This window comes from Hydractinia symbiolongicarpus, chromosome 1 (genome assembly GCF_029227915.1).
Source record: "Hydractinia symbiolongicarpus strain clone_291-10 chromosome 1, HSymV2.1, whole genome shotgun sequence".
Lineage (NCBI taxonomy): Eukaryota > Metazoa > Cnidaria > Hydrozoa > Anthoathecata > Hydractiniidae > Hydractinia > Hydractinia symbiolongicarpus.
The window spans coordinates 20,253,956-20,270,382 of record NC_079875.1 but is presented as its reverse complement, the minus strand read 5'-3'; the positions used below and the strand labels follow the sequence as shown (position 1 = coordinate 20,270,382).

Sequence of the window (16,427 nt, the reverse complement as noted above, 5' to 3'; positions counted from 1 at the left end):
AACTGGATTACTGTTAAGAATCTCGGTTCGTTGATAGTAACTTAGATTGTCGATTTCTTCTTCGGATATGTCATTTCCTTGTAATTTAGTGATGATTTTAACCAGTTCATTCCATCTTAAATCTGCACAAGACAAAGTCATAAAAAACGTTGGAAGTCCTAGCTGTTTCACCATAGTCAAAACTTCAAAAAGAAATCGTTTCCAATATGCAGGAGTTCCTTTCAACGTGTTCATAAACGTGAAGGACTTCTCGAATAGCATCTGGCCTTACAGACTCTAAGTAAACGTTAGATTTGAAATTGAGTTTCTTCTTTAACGCAACTTGCACTACACCATTATTATCCATTCCTCTTCGTAAGACATTGCTTATTTCATCAGTTTTTATTGGAACATTACAGATTGCCCCTTTTATTTTGGGACACTGATTAGGCATTATTGCAATTCGTTTAAATAAAATTCTTTTGGATATAACGATTTTTTCCAATCGTCGTAATGTGGTCATTGATTCTGGGAGATCAAATATTTGAAGATTATTAGATACAGCTTTCGTAAGTTTCGAATGGCATGTTGTACATATTCTTTGCCATCAAAACTTTGTATTCTGAAACGAAAATGCTCTTCTGAAATGGCAGTATAATCGACATGGCGAAATAATTTAATTGACCGCTTATACAAAGAACGATTACATATGACACAAATATAAAATGGTCCATTCTCAATGCATTCTTTAAATTGATTTATTTTTACATTAGAATCGGGCAAAATGTTAAAACGCTTACGTTTGGTTGTTTTACCTTCTTGGGCTGCATGTCGTTTTTTTGCAATTCTTTGCGTTTGTTGACCCTGCTCAGTTTCACGATATTTAGTTATGGAATCCCTTTGCCTCGCTTGGTCCTGTTCCGTTTTTTTATATTTGCTTATCGACGCTTTTAGTCTAGCTTGGCCCTGTTCTGTCTTTTGATATTTGCCTATTGACTCTCTTAGCTTAGCTTGGCCTTGTTCCGTCTTTTGATATTTGCCTATACACTCTTTTAGCTTAGCTTGGCCATGTTCTGTTTTTCTATAAGTGTTTGTTGACTCTTTTAGCTTAGCTTGACCCTGTCCTGTTTTCTGATATTTGCTGATTGATTCTTTTATCTTAGCTTGGCCACGTTCTGTTTTTCTGTGTTTGTCGACTCTCTTTGCTTTGCTCGGCCTCTTTCGGATTTACGGTACTTTTTGTTTTGATCTAGTTTTCTCTTTCTACGAACGGAAAGCATAATGTTATCAGTTATCTGTTCAGTTGTCAGTATTTTAAAATATTGAGTTTCCAGACACCTTCCTTTACCAGGGGACACATATATTTTGCGTATATAGTTTTCAACTTCTTGTAATGAATCAAATTTTAAAAGGACTGATGCACCACATTCGGTTATTTGTCCAAAACTATTTCGGCTTGAGGATCAAATAAATAAATTTGTGGGTGCCCCCAAATTATAGCAAAACTAACGCCGCTTATAATGCCCAACATTCCTTGTCCTTTTTCGGAATGTGATGAAATATGAAATGTACGTAAAGTAGTGCTATTATTTGTAACAATATGAGAAATATTTTCTGAACTTTGTATTTGTATGACCACGTTTTCAACAGTCAAACTATTTGGGAGGTCACTGTCACTCAAGTACTGGTTCGTGTAACCTAGGCTCGTGTACAACTTTTTGTTCCTTCGCAAAGGATATGATCAAGATCACCTAAGTTCCAAAAACGATCGCAAACAGGGAATTACACATACATTGTGTGCCAATAAAAGTTCCAAACCTGACATCCCCTTGATGAAAAGATCCCTGTACCGACTATAAAACAAAGTAAGGCCCAGGATTATTTTCAACATCACCGGAAAGTAAAAGAACCACACGGCAGCAGTTTCTATACGAAGGGTTCACAATAGCCGTGGTGGCGTGTGGCCAAGAAAAACAACCTTTAAAAACTAGAGAATCCTCTGTCATAGTATTTAATAACCACATAGTTTCAGCGGGATTAATAATTTCATTAAGTTCACCAGTAAGTTTACCAATAAGTAACCAATAAACCAAATAAATCTGAATATCTGATTGTCTGAATATCTGATTGTCTAAATATCTAGCTTTTATACTCTGTCGAGTGTTGGTTGTGAATGTCGAACCTAAAAATAAGAAAAGGTGATTCATTGCGTGCATAATTTCTTCATGGCTAAATACTTATGCGGCGATTTTATATTCTTAAAAATCGCTGCGCACACAAATTTAAATTCCTTGTAATTTTTAATTTATTGACAAGGTATGTTCAAAATTACATGTCTGCGGAATTAGATAGAATACCAAGACCTCACGGTATTCTATCTAACCTGGCAGACATGAGATGAGTTGTGGGGTGACACAACATGTTGTGATTTTCAGTTTTGCCATCCTCACGCATCACATAGGCAAAATATATAAACAACATTAAACAAATCAAGTTAAAAAGTAGAAATTTATTGAAATTTGCACTTAAAGCTTACCTCCCACTCCCAAAAAAGTTATACCTTTAAAAACCTTTACAAAATACTAGTTAGCCTGTTGAAATCTACGAATTCGCCGGTCCTACATATTCTGGTCTTTAGGTTAGGCTGTTGTATAAGTATATATACGGGTTAGCAATGAACAGGCCTTTTCTTAAAAATTTTGATGCGTGTGTACCAAAAAATACACCTCAAGTATTTTAGGTGTGCTTTTGGGTGTGTGCACTGGTTAAATTCTTATAAAATTTGTCATTTTGCAGGTGCTATCAATAGCACGCCTAACCCATTTATTTTTAATTTAAAAACCATATGATCATGTGCTTTTTGCAAACCCTTAAGAAGATACAAGGGCTTAAAACTTTTCCTGACATCAGTAAAAAACAGCCAATGTACACAAAACTTTATCCAGAATTTGTTTACCTATTGCATCTATGTATAGCGTGAAACTTTGATCAAGAAAATGTTTCGGATCATGCGCTTTTGACAAACGGTTAATGAAATATAGATACAGGTTTTAGAATTTTGCTGACGTCAGCAAAGTTCTTCTCTAAAGAACAAAAAAATTTGTATACTCGTTGCCTTCATCGTAAAAATCTGAAAACACTGATCAAGAAAATGAATAGACTTGTGATGACGTCATCAACGTTTTGATTCCAAATGGGTTCAGGGACCCCGGTTCGTTTTTTTGAGGGTTTCAAAAATAATATTCACTTTGCTGGGCACAGACGGACACAACTTTTGTATTATCTATTATCTATATTATAATACCTGTATATGTCTGTCTGTCTGTCACGCAAAATGGTAACAGCAGTAGCGTGACACAAAATACATTAATAAACAACGACGAACCTGTGGATGTATTCACGGGCTACCGACTAGTTATATAGATTAGTTTTTCCTTAAAAACTTATTCGTTTACCATTTTCTGAACAACCTACACATTTTTTTGCAGACTACAAAAAGTTTGACGCAATATTTTTCAACATTCTGTTTATATTTCCAGTATTTCACCGATTTACCACCCAAAGAGTTAAACTGTACTTACTCAAATTATTTTTCTCTAAAGTAGAAGTATAGCTAAATAAAAATGTTGTAAACAAATCTTTTAACAAATGAATAACAAAAAACAACAGAGCATCCCGCAATAACACACTTTAAGCAGCTGCCATATTTGTTTATAATGATCGGTATTAATTGATTGTATTTATGCTCATGTGCTTCAACTTAGTAAAGATGGTGCCAATGTTTGGTGTGACTGTTGTGTAGCGGTCAGCTGCAATAACCTTAGTCTATTTTAAAAACAAGTTAAAGTTTTATGAAAGTTAAAGTAACAATTTAACTGACAACATCTTCTGATGATCAGTCCATAACTAAATATATTAAGCTCTACCTGACCCGCCGCCCCAGTTTATTGCTTTCTCATTGGTCTAGAAATATTTGTCACTAAGCTTGGTTTCCATCTGGTGTTAATTCGCGATAAGCACGTGCTCTAGTTGGAGTTAATTTTTTAACACATAATGAAAACATCAGGTGCGGATCCAGGGTTAGTCAGATAAGTCGCGTGACTAAGTGTAAATTTGACGAAAAATGTTAGCCAAGCGAAGATGTCGACGATCCAGGCGTTGCAAACGGAGGGCGTTAAAAATTGTAATTTTTTTACGGCGAAAAGCCATGGTTCACAGCCCTCTCCAATTCGCCTATAGCGATGTTGACGTCAAAGTTGTGACGTCGCTACCATATAGACTGAGAGGGTTTCAAATTATAGCTTACAGATTTTGACTGATTCATTTTGACTAATCAGTCACTCAGTCAGTCAAAAATCAAATAGCTATGGCCCGCAACCCTCCCCATCTCACCTAAGGGGCCTGTGACGTCAAAATCGTGACGTAATTTTCACACTCTATGCGTAGTCCAACAATATGTGGCCCGCAGCCGCCAAAGGAAATTAAGGTTCCGTACTGCGTGGTTACTGATAACCTGTTAGGCTATAGTTTTAACTCCCATCCGTCAGGATTAGTCAAAGACTCACGCCTTTTGACTTGGATTCTTTCCGTACTATTATTGATTATGGCCGCAGCAGATATGTTGGCGCGGGTGCTTACTGATTTAAAGTGTGATAATTTTGAATCTGTTCGTAAAATGCAAAAAGAACTTTTAGAAAGTGTTTATTCTCGAGCATTTTTGTTGTCTGGGGATATTTATCCCTTGGTTGGTAAAAGTCTTCATCGGAATTTATGTCCAGATATATACCTTCCATCTGAGGCGAGGTGTGAAGATAAAGGAATTATTGCTTTAAGGTGAGAAGTATGTTTTTTACTCTCCAACACACCTTGCATTTATTTAAAGGTTTTCAGTATATCTGCTACGAAAAGCTAGTTGGGGAGAGCTTTATACAACAGACTATTAAAACCAAATACAAAAAGATTTAATTAGCTAATAGCTAGGGCTAATACACCTTTACGATAATTCGGAAAAAATAACACTCCATCGTAGCTTATTTTGCAATCAGAGGAGGTAAACATTACACTTTTATAAGAGTTTATTAAGGAGAAAACACGTTTTTTCGTGATAACTTTTCTTGCCACGTTTTGTTTTTAATGAAAAGTACACATAAGTTGTATCTTATTATTATTAACGTTTCCTGAAAATTTTAAAGAAATTGATACGACGGAAGTTAAAAAGCTGGAGAAAACACGCTTTCGTCTCTAACAAACTCTCATAAAAACACGAGTTTTACCTCCTTTTTTCCGATATTGTAAAACAATGGAGAGCCGTAGGAACGCATGTACAATTGAATTATCATAAAGGTGTATTGTTTTTGTAATATGAGCTTTGAACAGAATTTTCAGCATTGCGGAGGAATTCTTTCTCAATTAATATTTGTGTTGTTATTAGAAGCAAGAACTTGACATCTGGATAAGTAAGGTTGGTGATGAAAATAAACAACTCTTCGAATGACTATTAAGAAACAAAGTTTGTTGAGTAAAAGTTCATGGTAAAATATATTATTTTTAGATCCAATCCATCAGGAGACTGTCTATACAGCTCAGCATCGTTGGTATAGGTATAGGTGATAATTCTCTTGTTGATGTTTTGAGAATCTTGACATCCATAGAACTTTTCTTGCATCCTTCCTTTTATTCCAATCATACTTGTTTTCAATTTGCTTTTAAAAACCAAAAGGCAAATATTTTTATATCTGAGAAAAGTTTATTCAGATTTTCCCTTTCCCATATTGTTTGTGATATGACTCTTTCTCTTGAGGAGGCAGTTAAAGCAGAAGCAATCAACAACTGTAGCCCCAAGACATGGTTTCCTTTTCTATCAATACTTGCCTTGTCAACAGTAATAAAGAGAAAAATTACCACATTTTACCCACAATTCGGTTTGTTACAGTTTGTTACAACTTTCTTTACACAGTGTATATCGCCACACCCATCTATTTTACCTGATGAAGATCAGTTAAAAATTTTATTTTGTTATGAAGATATTGTTGTAGGTGTAGTCTGGTGTAGACTTCAAGCCAAATCATTACGTTCCCCTTTTTCCAGGTTGCAACTTTCTTAACTGAAAGTTGCATTTTCCTATTTCAGCATGCAAAAAGCAGTAAAAAGCCCTTCTTAATTCTTCTTTTAAAGTTCAAACGAAACTTGAGTTTAGCCCTATAAATAAACAAATATATCTGAACAAATACATGGGTTGAGGTGTGTTTGTATCATATCACATGTATGTATATTTCATTTTCATTATCCTGATCTTTTCATATTCTTATTGTTTTTGTTATTATTGTGTTTTATTTTGCTGTCCATGGCTGGTGTGATCATTTGATTCACCTAGTCATGCTGATGAAGCCTGATATTGGCAGAAACAGCAGGAGTTTATAAATAATGAAATATATTCACAATTGTCTCACTTTATTGTAGTTAATCCCTGTTAATTTTAGTGGTTTTATCTATTTAAAATAAGACGTGTAGGGCGGAGATTTGATTCTTATAAAAGATGTTCTTAGGAGATTTTGTTATAGCTTAGCGTTTCTTTTGGTCAATTTTATTAATAACTAGATAAATCGGAAGACAATTTTTCGGCGATTTTTGTACCCGCAAAGCTTAAAATTTAGCCCCCAGCTGCTAAATTCAAGACTCAGTCTTGACTAAGTCTTGAAAAAGTCTGGATCCGCCCCTGAACATCTATCTAAATATCAATTTATTTTGATATTTTAACGTCAGCCGGTGCAACGTTTACATTATGCATGCCTCAAAGCTGCAATAAAATTATAAGTCAGAAAACGGCAAATTGAACAAAAAAAATTGGTATATAGATTGTAAAAAACGTAATGTAAACTTAAAGATTGTATTTTTCTCCACTTCTGTCAATTTCCCCCTGCCATATTTAAATGGTTAATCACTTAAAAATATTTTAAATTTAACCTGATCTTGACAAAAAATACTATTGCTATATATGAGTGACATTTAGTTGTTTTGAAGTGGGAGGTAAGCTTTAAAAAGAGAAGTTAATAGTTAGACAAACAAATTCTAGTTGCTTTTCTATCTGAAATCAGTAAAGTTAGAAGTTAATTTGCCTATGTTGTACTCCATTTTTGCCTCTTAGTATGCACACACAAATTCCATAGCTAGCTAGCTATAGCTAACTTTGTAAACATTGAATTATCTATATATAGCCAGCCTATAGCTATACTTAAAATACTGTGTCCTGTTAAATGCAAAAAAATACAGTATATAGCTAGCTAGCTAGCTAGCTAGGTACAGGAAAGCTTTGAGTTAAAATATTTATTACCTAAGCTAGTTCAATCACACCCCAATCAAATTTTCTGTAAAGATGAATTCTGGAGGTAAATATATATTCTGGAAGCAATGCAATATTAATATCTTTTAACAGCTATGTCTAGTCCTTTCTGGAGCTCCCTAACAATAACCAGCAGGAGAACGGTTTCAAGACTCTCAAAAACGATATCTGGACACGAGGTTGAATATTTCTGTTAGCCTGCAAACCATGCCATGCGATAAAGTGAGAGTACACAGTATCTGTACCACCGACTGTGCAGCGTCCAGGCTCTGTGCTGTCTCTATCTATCTAGATATATATAGATATAGATATATATAGATAGATATCTAGCGATTTTAAAGATTCCGCCCCGCGTGGCGCTGGCGGAAATCAAAAATCGAATTTTTCTTGGTGTTTTCGATCTTTTCTTTCTAATATTTACGGCATCTTTTAGTGCAGAAATGAACAGGCTGCCATCGTATCTAGATAAAATAAAAATTGAATTATTTGAAAGAATGTAAACAAGGTGGAAGCTTGTTTATTGAACAAATCAAAACTGCTTACCCTGCATCTCTTATGTTTTTTTCAACTTCTTCTTCCTACGACAAAACATTACTTGGGTTTCCCTCGCTGTTTTTTTTTCTGCAGTGTTTTATTTGCTTTTGGCATTTTTATATTTTTATTGTAACAATATTTTCACAAAACAAAAATAAAAGTTGAATAGAATAGTTTTCTCGATTATTACATTTCCTGTTTTTGAACATTTATATTCATATTATACCCTCCAACCCCCTGTCGTGAGAAAAAATATCATCATATTAAAAACAAATGCTTTGCGAATTATTAATTTTGTTTTATTATGACGGGGGGCATTCTTATGCACAAATAATGTTGAATAAGAGTTCCGCAAGTTCACTTTAAATAACTAATGAATAATTAAATATTCTCTTTTCAATTTCTTGTAAACAATCACAAGTGATAGATAGATAGATGTGCATATTTTACATGGCTAGCCTCACAAATATCGAGGGATATACCCTGTCTATTATTTCCAGGAGGGGCCATGGCTTAGATGGAGAGTCCTAGAGTATTTAATGCTCATTTTGAGCTACGCAGACCCAATTAGTAGGGCCCACGCTCTACTAGACAACTCCCGGCAACATCCAACGGCTCACACAGTGTGCCATCTCCCCAATTTCCCTCACATGGCTTGGGTTAACCCGGGGCTTTGGTAACATTCACTCGCCCATGTTGAATCGCCGTCAAGAGTAATCGAACCCCGGTCTCCCGCACAGAGTACGAAAGCTATAACCACTAATCTACAAAAACTTCGTTAACGTATATCTCTAAATAATTTTTTCGTAAAATTTTCGGTTGCCTACTCCTCTTAAAAGGGATCTGTCTCAAAAATACATTAGATGACGTCATGAAACTTTCGTTTTCGGCTTCACGAGTGTTTGATCTCTAATCGCATGTCTCATTTTAATTTTTGGTCAGCGGATTTGGATGCAAAAGTGATTGAAAGAAAAAGGAAAAAAAAAGTTTTACGATGATTTACGGTATATTTTCAAAACGATTAAAGTTGAGAAAAAAATGAGACACGCGATTTAAATTCAGACTATGCTGAACATGTGGACATATTTTTTTTTCTGTAAACTTTTGAGACAAATCCCTTCACAGTTGGCCACACCCATTTTTTAAGACTTTCGACTATATTTTTTTTGTTACAACATTTTAATTTTTTTTTTTCATAATATTGTAGAACCAACTTTTGTTAACAAGTACATATATGCTTTTATGTTTTTTTAAAAGGAAAGTTGAAAAAAAAAGCTTCATACAGAAGAGATGTAATTTGCCACACCGCTACCTTAAAAGGTTTGCCCACAGCGGGGTGGCATAAAAACCACATCCTATCTTGGGAGTAGGCTGTTTGACGGACTTGTCTAGCGGGCAGTGGTTTATGATTTGACACATCTTCAAGCTATAGATATTTAGAATAACAAACAGCTTTTCGTTCCTAACTTTTATTGCGTCACATATAATAAAATATCCAAGGCAATTATCTATAATTGTGCTAATTTTGGCTGCTATATAACTGCAGTATATCTGCATTTCTCAGTGAAAATGTCAGCTGGTGACAAAATAGTTTATTTAAACTACGCATTATTGCATTTGGTTGAGAACTTGAGGGGAATTCATCAAGTTCTTTGCCTAACTTTGAATCCCTTTTTAAATGGTATTCTATGTTGGCTGCAACTCTGGCTGCAACTCTACCTGCACCGCCAGACTTCAGTGTCAGAAGAATATTTTTTTCCGGATTGATTGCGTCAAAGAAAATGTTGTCAAGACTGCCGTTTCTTTTAAGCTTTAGCAATCGTTCCATCCACATTTCCTCTTCTTCTTCTTCTTCTTCTCTGATGGAGTCTGTTTCCCCTATATAGTAGACAGAACAAGTATTATGGTATGTGTTATTTCAATTTCAAAATTACAGGTAAAGTAAAAACTAAATTCCTCTATTGATAGGTAAGCCAAATACTGCCAGAAACTACATTTATATACATATACATGTTGATATATCTTGTTTTCATCTGTTTTAAATGCAATAAATATTTAAAAAATTCTACATTATCAAGTGACTCAGGCAGTCAGGGAAATCCTCTTAATTAAGCTGTACAGCTTAATTTAGATGTCAGCTTAATTAGGATGTATGATATAATTAGGCGTTTTACAACTTAGTGAAGATGTACAAAACTTTGATCGTCTAAAACACACATTTAACTAAATTTTAGCATCTATCTAACTGAATAAATCCAATATTTACGTGCATATAAACATCTCCAATATATTAGTTTTTTCGTAGCACCCCGGGGAGATCCGCTAAACTTGAAGTTTTAAAAAAAACCGCTTAAATAGGATGTATCACATGACGTGACATCCTAACTAAGATGCAGAACAGCTTAAATAGACTATCGCTAACAATGAACCATTGTTTATAGTCCATATCTTTTGAACCTGGGGTGCTGGAAATACCGTTCCTCTTTTATAATATAGTGGTCAAACTGACGATAAAAGAGCTGCAGCGGTGATTCTGCTAAAACTTACATTTTTCGAGAAATCGAGGAAAAACTTTTTCTACCTCCTAATTTAGATGTATGTCACCTAATTAAGCTATATGATACAGCGGTTCTTCCATTTAGAATCTGAATCGAACAAAATGCATGAAATAAGCATGCCAATTATAATTACTTATTTTAAATTTTATTTATATATATTATAATATAGATGTGCTATAGCGTTAAAAACTTTCCCTAAAAAGTATTAAAAAAAAGTATATATATATATACATCACTTTAAAGTATGGACAAACAACTTTATACAAAGATGGGTTTTTCTTCCAGTTAAAACTTATTTACATAAGCTGTAATAGCTACAATAACCTATGTTTAAATACAACAGGGGCGGATCCAGACTTTTTCAAGACTTAGTCAAAATATTGCTGCTGCGCAGCAATATTTGGACTAGTCTTGAATTTAGCAGCTGGGGGTCCTGAGAGGCGCTGTAAGCCCTCCAGGTGGGGTATGGGGCGTAGCCCCAGAAACTTTCGCTAATTTAAGCTTTGCGGGTACAAAAATCGCCAAAAATTGTCTTCCGATTTATCTAGTTATTAATAAAATTGACGAAAAGAAACGCTAAGCTATAAGAAAATCTCCTAAGAACATTTTTTATAAATAAACTTTCCGTCTTACACGTCTTATTTTAGATAGATAAAAGCACTAAAATTAACAGGGATTAACTACAATAAAGTGAGACAATTGTGAATATATTTTAATATTTATAAACTCTTGCTGTTTCTGCCAATATCAGGCTTCATCAGCATGACTAGGTGAATCAAATGATCACACCAGCCATGGACAGCAAAATTAAACACAATCATAACAAAAACAAAAGAATATGGAAATATCAGGATAATGAAGATGAAATGTACATACATGTGATATGATACATACACACCTCAACCCATGCATTTGTTCAGATGTACAGGAACGATATAATAATGAGTAGACGGATAAAGTGTGATAAAAAAAGGTATGTTAATTATTTATATACTATATTAGGGACTTACTTAATTACACTTTATTATTTATTTATTTAGAAGGAATCAGAAAAAGGGAAGGCTGGACCAATTACATGGAAAAATGACGTGTGGCAATAAAAGGAATTGTGATCACACGTTTGTAATATTGCGATGGTGAATCTGCAGTAACATTTGAACGTGTTGTTTGTCCGCCACAAGTTTTTTTTTTGTATTCTAGAATATCAACTTTTGAGGCTAAATCAATGGCTGATGAATACCATTCATTATGATAATCTATATTGTTTCTTATCGACATTGTTAAGTTTTTTAAAGAATTAATAAGTTCACAACCATCCAAAATATCTGTTTCAGTCTTTGATTGCAAAAGCTTTGTTACAGGAAGCATTAAATCACAAATGTGCCTTGTAATAACTAATGCCACTAGATGTACAAATGACTTAAGAGAGAGAAGTAATGGTCCAGCCTTCGATTGGGTGTTAATACCTATTTGTTTATCTAAATTCTGGTCCATCAGTTCCAGAGTTTTGACGATAGCAATATAAAGCTCTTCAAAGATATGGAGCCCTTCTATTCTAGCAGCCCAACGGGTTTTACAAACATCAATTAATCTTGTACGATTACTTTCTGGACAAAATAGCATAATGTCATCTTGAAGGATCTTTAAACGAAGAATAAAAGAAATCAAGCCAAAAGGCGTGAGTCTTTGACTAATCCTGACGGATGGGAGTTAAATGGTGGTGGACCAACAGTTCACTACATGTTAATTGCGGTTGCTGAAGTAAGTACTTATACCTTGTTGAGAGGCTTGGCTTTGATTGCATTGTATTGAAGTGTCAACAAAGATGGCTACTAGCATCATTGAAGGATATACTTTAGAAACTCAATGTTATTCCAAATCTAGAATGGTAGACTAGTGAAAAGGGTGGTCACAAGGCATGAACACTAGGGGCCCTCAAGGTAACTAACCAATACTGTTGTAGATCCAGGCCCCTAAGATTGCCTTGCCTACCTAAAAAATGGGAGCAGCTAAAGTCAACTAGTTTCCATCATCACATTTTGCTAATAGTTTGGTTTGCCCACCCACCCACCCTGTTATTATATATTTTTTCTTTTTCTTTTATGTACATCAATCACTTCACGTACTGGCATCAATGTCCACAACTGTCACCATATTAACTAATTCTACAATCAACCACGACCCTTATGTTAACTCGATAACCGGACCATCATCCGACACATGACGAGTGCATACGATACCAATTGATGTAGCCCCAGAGGGTCTTCTACAACGAACTATAACACGCAACGATACTACGAACTACAACACGCAACGATCTACAACGCAAGATGGAGGGATCAATTGGCATCAAAGACGCGCGCTCGCTTACACCAGTGCTCTTGCCTCAAGGTTTTCTTGGTGATCCAAATTTGGCTACTTGCGATTGCCAAGTTTTTTGTCCAGAGGTAGAAGCGCTGTTGACCCGCGCTGGTGGGGATGTCGGGCTTCCTTCGTCAGCCAAATGGGATGAAGATGCGTTTGTTTCCCTAACAAATGAGGTGCGTTTCCACGAGATACGCATAGCAGGTAGTAGGCAATTTCCAAGCGAGTTGCTGAGGTGTAGGCGATTTCCAAGTGAGTCGCGGAGAGGTAGGCAATTTCCAAGCGAGTTGCTGAGTTGTAGGCGATTTCCAAGTGAGTCGCGGAGAGGTAGGCAATTTCCAAGCGAGTTGCTGAGGTGTAGGCGATTTCCGAGTGAGTCGCTCAGATGTAGGCAATTTCCAAGTGAGTTGCTGAGGTGTAGGCGATTTCCAAGTGAGTCGCTCAGATATAGGCAATTTCCAAGCGAGTTGCTGAGTTAGCGTTTCCACGAGATACGCAGATGTTTCCACGAGATACGTCTTACTAAGGGTAAGGATGGAAACACACGCATCTGGTTTGGGCCCCCCTGATACCAAACCTGACATCCCCCTCCTTTCCCCAAACTCAAGTGTAGTTATGACATGAAACAAGAGAAATATACTTCTAACATTATCTGTCATTGTTGTTGTTTGCTTCCGTGTTGTTGCTTCAGAACCATAGCAATTAAAACTATAGCCTAACAGGTTATAAGTAACCACGCTATACGGAACCTAAATTTCCTACGCCGGCTGCGGGCCACATATTGTTGGACTACGCATAGAGTGTGAAAATATATTTCACAAGTTACTTTTAAAGTAACTTTTATAAAAGATGAAATTTTAAGGACAAAAAAAATGATTTAGAGGTTGTTTATTACACGTATGTTTTCACGCCAGTGTCCCTTAAGAAAAGACTATTTGTGTGAAAATTACGTCACGATTTTGACGTCACATGCCCCTTAGGTGAGATGGGGAGGGTTGCGGGCCATAGCTATTTGATTTTTGACTGACTGAGTGACTGATTAGTCAAAATGAATCAGTCAAAATCTGTAAGCTATAACTTGCAACCCTCTCAGTCTATATGGTAGCGACGTCACAGCTTTGACGTCCCATCGCCATAGGCGAAATGGAGAGGGCTGTGAACCATGGCTTTTCGCCGTACATGAATTACAATCTGATTTTTTAACGCGCTCCGTATGCAACACCTGGATCGTCGACATCATTCGCTTGGCTAACATTTTTCGTCAAATTTACACTTAGTCACGCGACTTATCTGACTAACCCTGGTCCGCGCCTGTACAACTGTACCTCTCCTTCCACAAAGTTTTACCGCTTCCTTGCGTTTGTAGGGTTGTGTGATTTCTGACTAGCACAGTGCCAAGTTAGGTAATTTACAGAACGCGAAAATGCTGCCCAAGATGGTGTAGAGGACAACACGGGCTGGAACATATGTCATCGTTCATTCAAGAAAGAAGATTTATTAAGCAAGATAGATAATTGTTCCCAACATAAACGATTGAGGAAAAAAAATTAGATAGAAAAGAAAAGGAGAAGAAAAAGGGAAGAAAAAAGGAAAAAAAGGACAAAAAGAAAAAAAGGAAACAAGTCTTGCACCAAATTCCTTGTTGGCAACAACAAAGAGGACGAGAAAAAGATTAAAAACATTGCCTTTGCTCCCACCCAAAACGTAACCGCCAAAACATTCAAAATGGTTAGTCGTGTTTTTGGAAAGTAAGTAGGTAAGTAGCTATATATAATTCGTTTTTTAAGACTGTGTACATTAAACGTTTATACACGATGACAACCAGATATAGGCTCTCTGAGTCGTGTATATAATATATTAGTAACTAAACCGTTTTAAATAAAATATTTACATAAAAACTATAGCGCAAAAGAAGAAAATTTCACACTTAATACGGTTCACTAAAAAAAGTTTGGGGGACATTTTACTTCATCATGACTAGTTATAGGATACTATATAATAAAGATACATAGTACTAGGTAATCTTGGATAAAAAACAACATAACAGTTAGATAAAGAATATTATCCTGTGAAAATATTTTGTGTAATTTATTAGATATGGATGATTTTGATCTACTACAGTCAGTTAACAGTACAGGTTCTTTCCCTGATCGGGTGAGTGTCCCCTGATTGAGTAAACCACCCAATTGAGTAAGTTGACACTGGCTGCAATTTTTCATGACCACCCGATCGACTGAGTCATAACTGGTGGTAAATTTTTAGCTAGCAAAATACATAAACAAACCAAAGGGGCTTGAGAGAAACTTAGTTCTCGCCTATCACCTAGCGAGCTTAAGGTCTAGAAATAGCTAGCTGGCTATGCCAAAGATACCAATATCTCTCTACTATAATTTGTGTCACATGATAAAAAATATGCACATTTTTCTCTCTATACTGGCTTCAAACTAACTCCAACTGCATGTCTACAAGACAACTAAAACGAGCTTCAGAGCCTCAATATGTGCGACCTGGACTGAAAATATGCACCATGTATATAGTCAATTCAACTTAAGAAGTATAATAGCGTTAACAGCAAGGTGAATTTTTTTTTAATCGGTGAATAGGCGCAAAATAAGTTATGATTTAATATAAACAAGAATTATATTGCACTTTTAGCCAGCAGCTAGCCCTTTTTAAACGAAATTTTAAGCAAGAAAAACACTCCCCCAATTTAGGTGAGTTTCTCCCAATCACGTGGTTTCGCACTCACTTGATAGGGTGATTTACCCCGATTGGGGTAGAGTAACCCGATTGGGAAAAGATCCTGTACTGTTTAAGGATTTGCTATATTTATTTGTCAGTAAAAGGATCAGTGGTAAGAAAGAGGGAATGTTTTAAATTTAGGAGGGAGAAAAGGACCCCTGTTTGTTGCCTGTCTGGTTCCATCATTTCTCTATGAAGGGTAGTGCTAGCTTTGTGAATATGTTTTGCGAAGGTGAGTACGAGAGTATATACAGTACAGTCTGAATGTAATCTACCGCGGACGCGAAACTTGGATGAATAGTTACATAGAACAATAACATTGCGATAGCTTTTGTTTTTTTTAAGAAAATAATTGCCTCGCTGTTAAACAATGACCCCACGCGATCATTTGTTTTTAATAACAATAGGTTGCAAGATCAATTTTAGCAATCTATTTTGCGCGAACTCTTTTGAAAATTTTATTGCAGTAATTAAATATAAAAGTTTAGATTGCATTTTAAAAGTTTAAAAGCGAAAAGCAGCGATATAAATGTTTTTAAAGATAGCATTTAAGAAGTTTAAAAACGAAAAACGAAAATTGTTTTTTAAAATGTATAACTTATTCTTTTAATGTCGAGCAGTGGTAGTGGAAGACTGTTTTTATACATCAAATTATATATTTGACAAATAGCTGTATTAAAATCCCACAAATAATAATAAGTACGACGACAAATAACACCTTCCTTCTTCTTAACAAAATTTAAATGAGAGCAATGAGCTCGCCAGCGTTGCATTTCAGGCGCCTTTGGACGGGTCCAGGCTTTTCCATGAAGTTACAGATGAAAACTTTGACAAAAAAACCAAAAAAATGCCTGCGGCTGCCCTCACATATACACCGTTTTCGGCTAGTCAGCGCCCTCATTGGTGAATTG

General features: G+C 35.6%; 3 protein-coding genes across 5 annotated transcripts in view; 2 read left to right on the top strand and 1 right to left on the bottom strand.

Annotated features, from left to right (window-relative positions):
* The first annotated feature begins 4,417 nt into the window (after positions 1–4,417).
* On the top strand, positions 4,418–13,872 carry LOC130645624 (uncharacterized). 2 transcript variants are annotated; one of them, XM_057451675.1, is made up of 2 exons: positions 4,418–4,812; positions 13,755–13,872. In XM_057451675.1, exons 1-2 carry the CDS (start codon positions 4,418–4,420, stop codon positions 13,756–13,758), a joined length of 399 nt encoding a protein of 132 aa, XP_057307658.1. In that variant the 3' UTR covers positions 13,759–13,872. The 2 variants fall into 2 exon arrangements, with proteins under 2 accessions (XP_057307658.1, XP_057307648.1); XM_057451665.1 differs by lacking the exon at positions 13,755–13,872 and adding an exon at positions 5,531–7,151.
* LOC130645635 (uncharacterized) lies at positions 9,306–13,580 on the bottom strand. Its single transcript, XM_057451688.1, has 2 exons — positions 13,415–13,580; positions 9,306–9,730 (listed from the first exon to the last, which is right to left on the bottom strand). Exons 1-2 carry the CDS (start codon positions 13,431–13,433, stop codon positions 9,372–9,374), a joined length of 378 nt encoding a protein of 125 aa, XP_057307671.1. The 5' UTR covers positions 13,434–13,580; the 3' UTR covers positions 9,306–9,371.
* A 334-nt stretch (positions 13,873–14,206) lies between the features above and the next one.
* LOC130645596 (uncharacterized) overlaps positions 14,207–16,427 on the top strand; it is a 63,397-nt gene continuing 61,176 nt past the window's right edge. Inside the window, exon 1 of one of the 2 annotated variants that reach the window (XM_057451644.1) lies at positions 14,207–14,530. The gene's annotated coding sequence lies outside the window, so the exon portion shown is untranslated. The remainder of the gene's footprint in view (positions 14,531–16,427) is intronic. The other variant, XM_057451638.1, reaches the window with a different exon arrangement.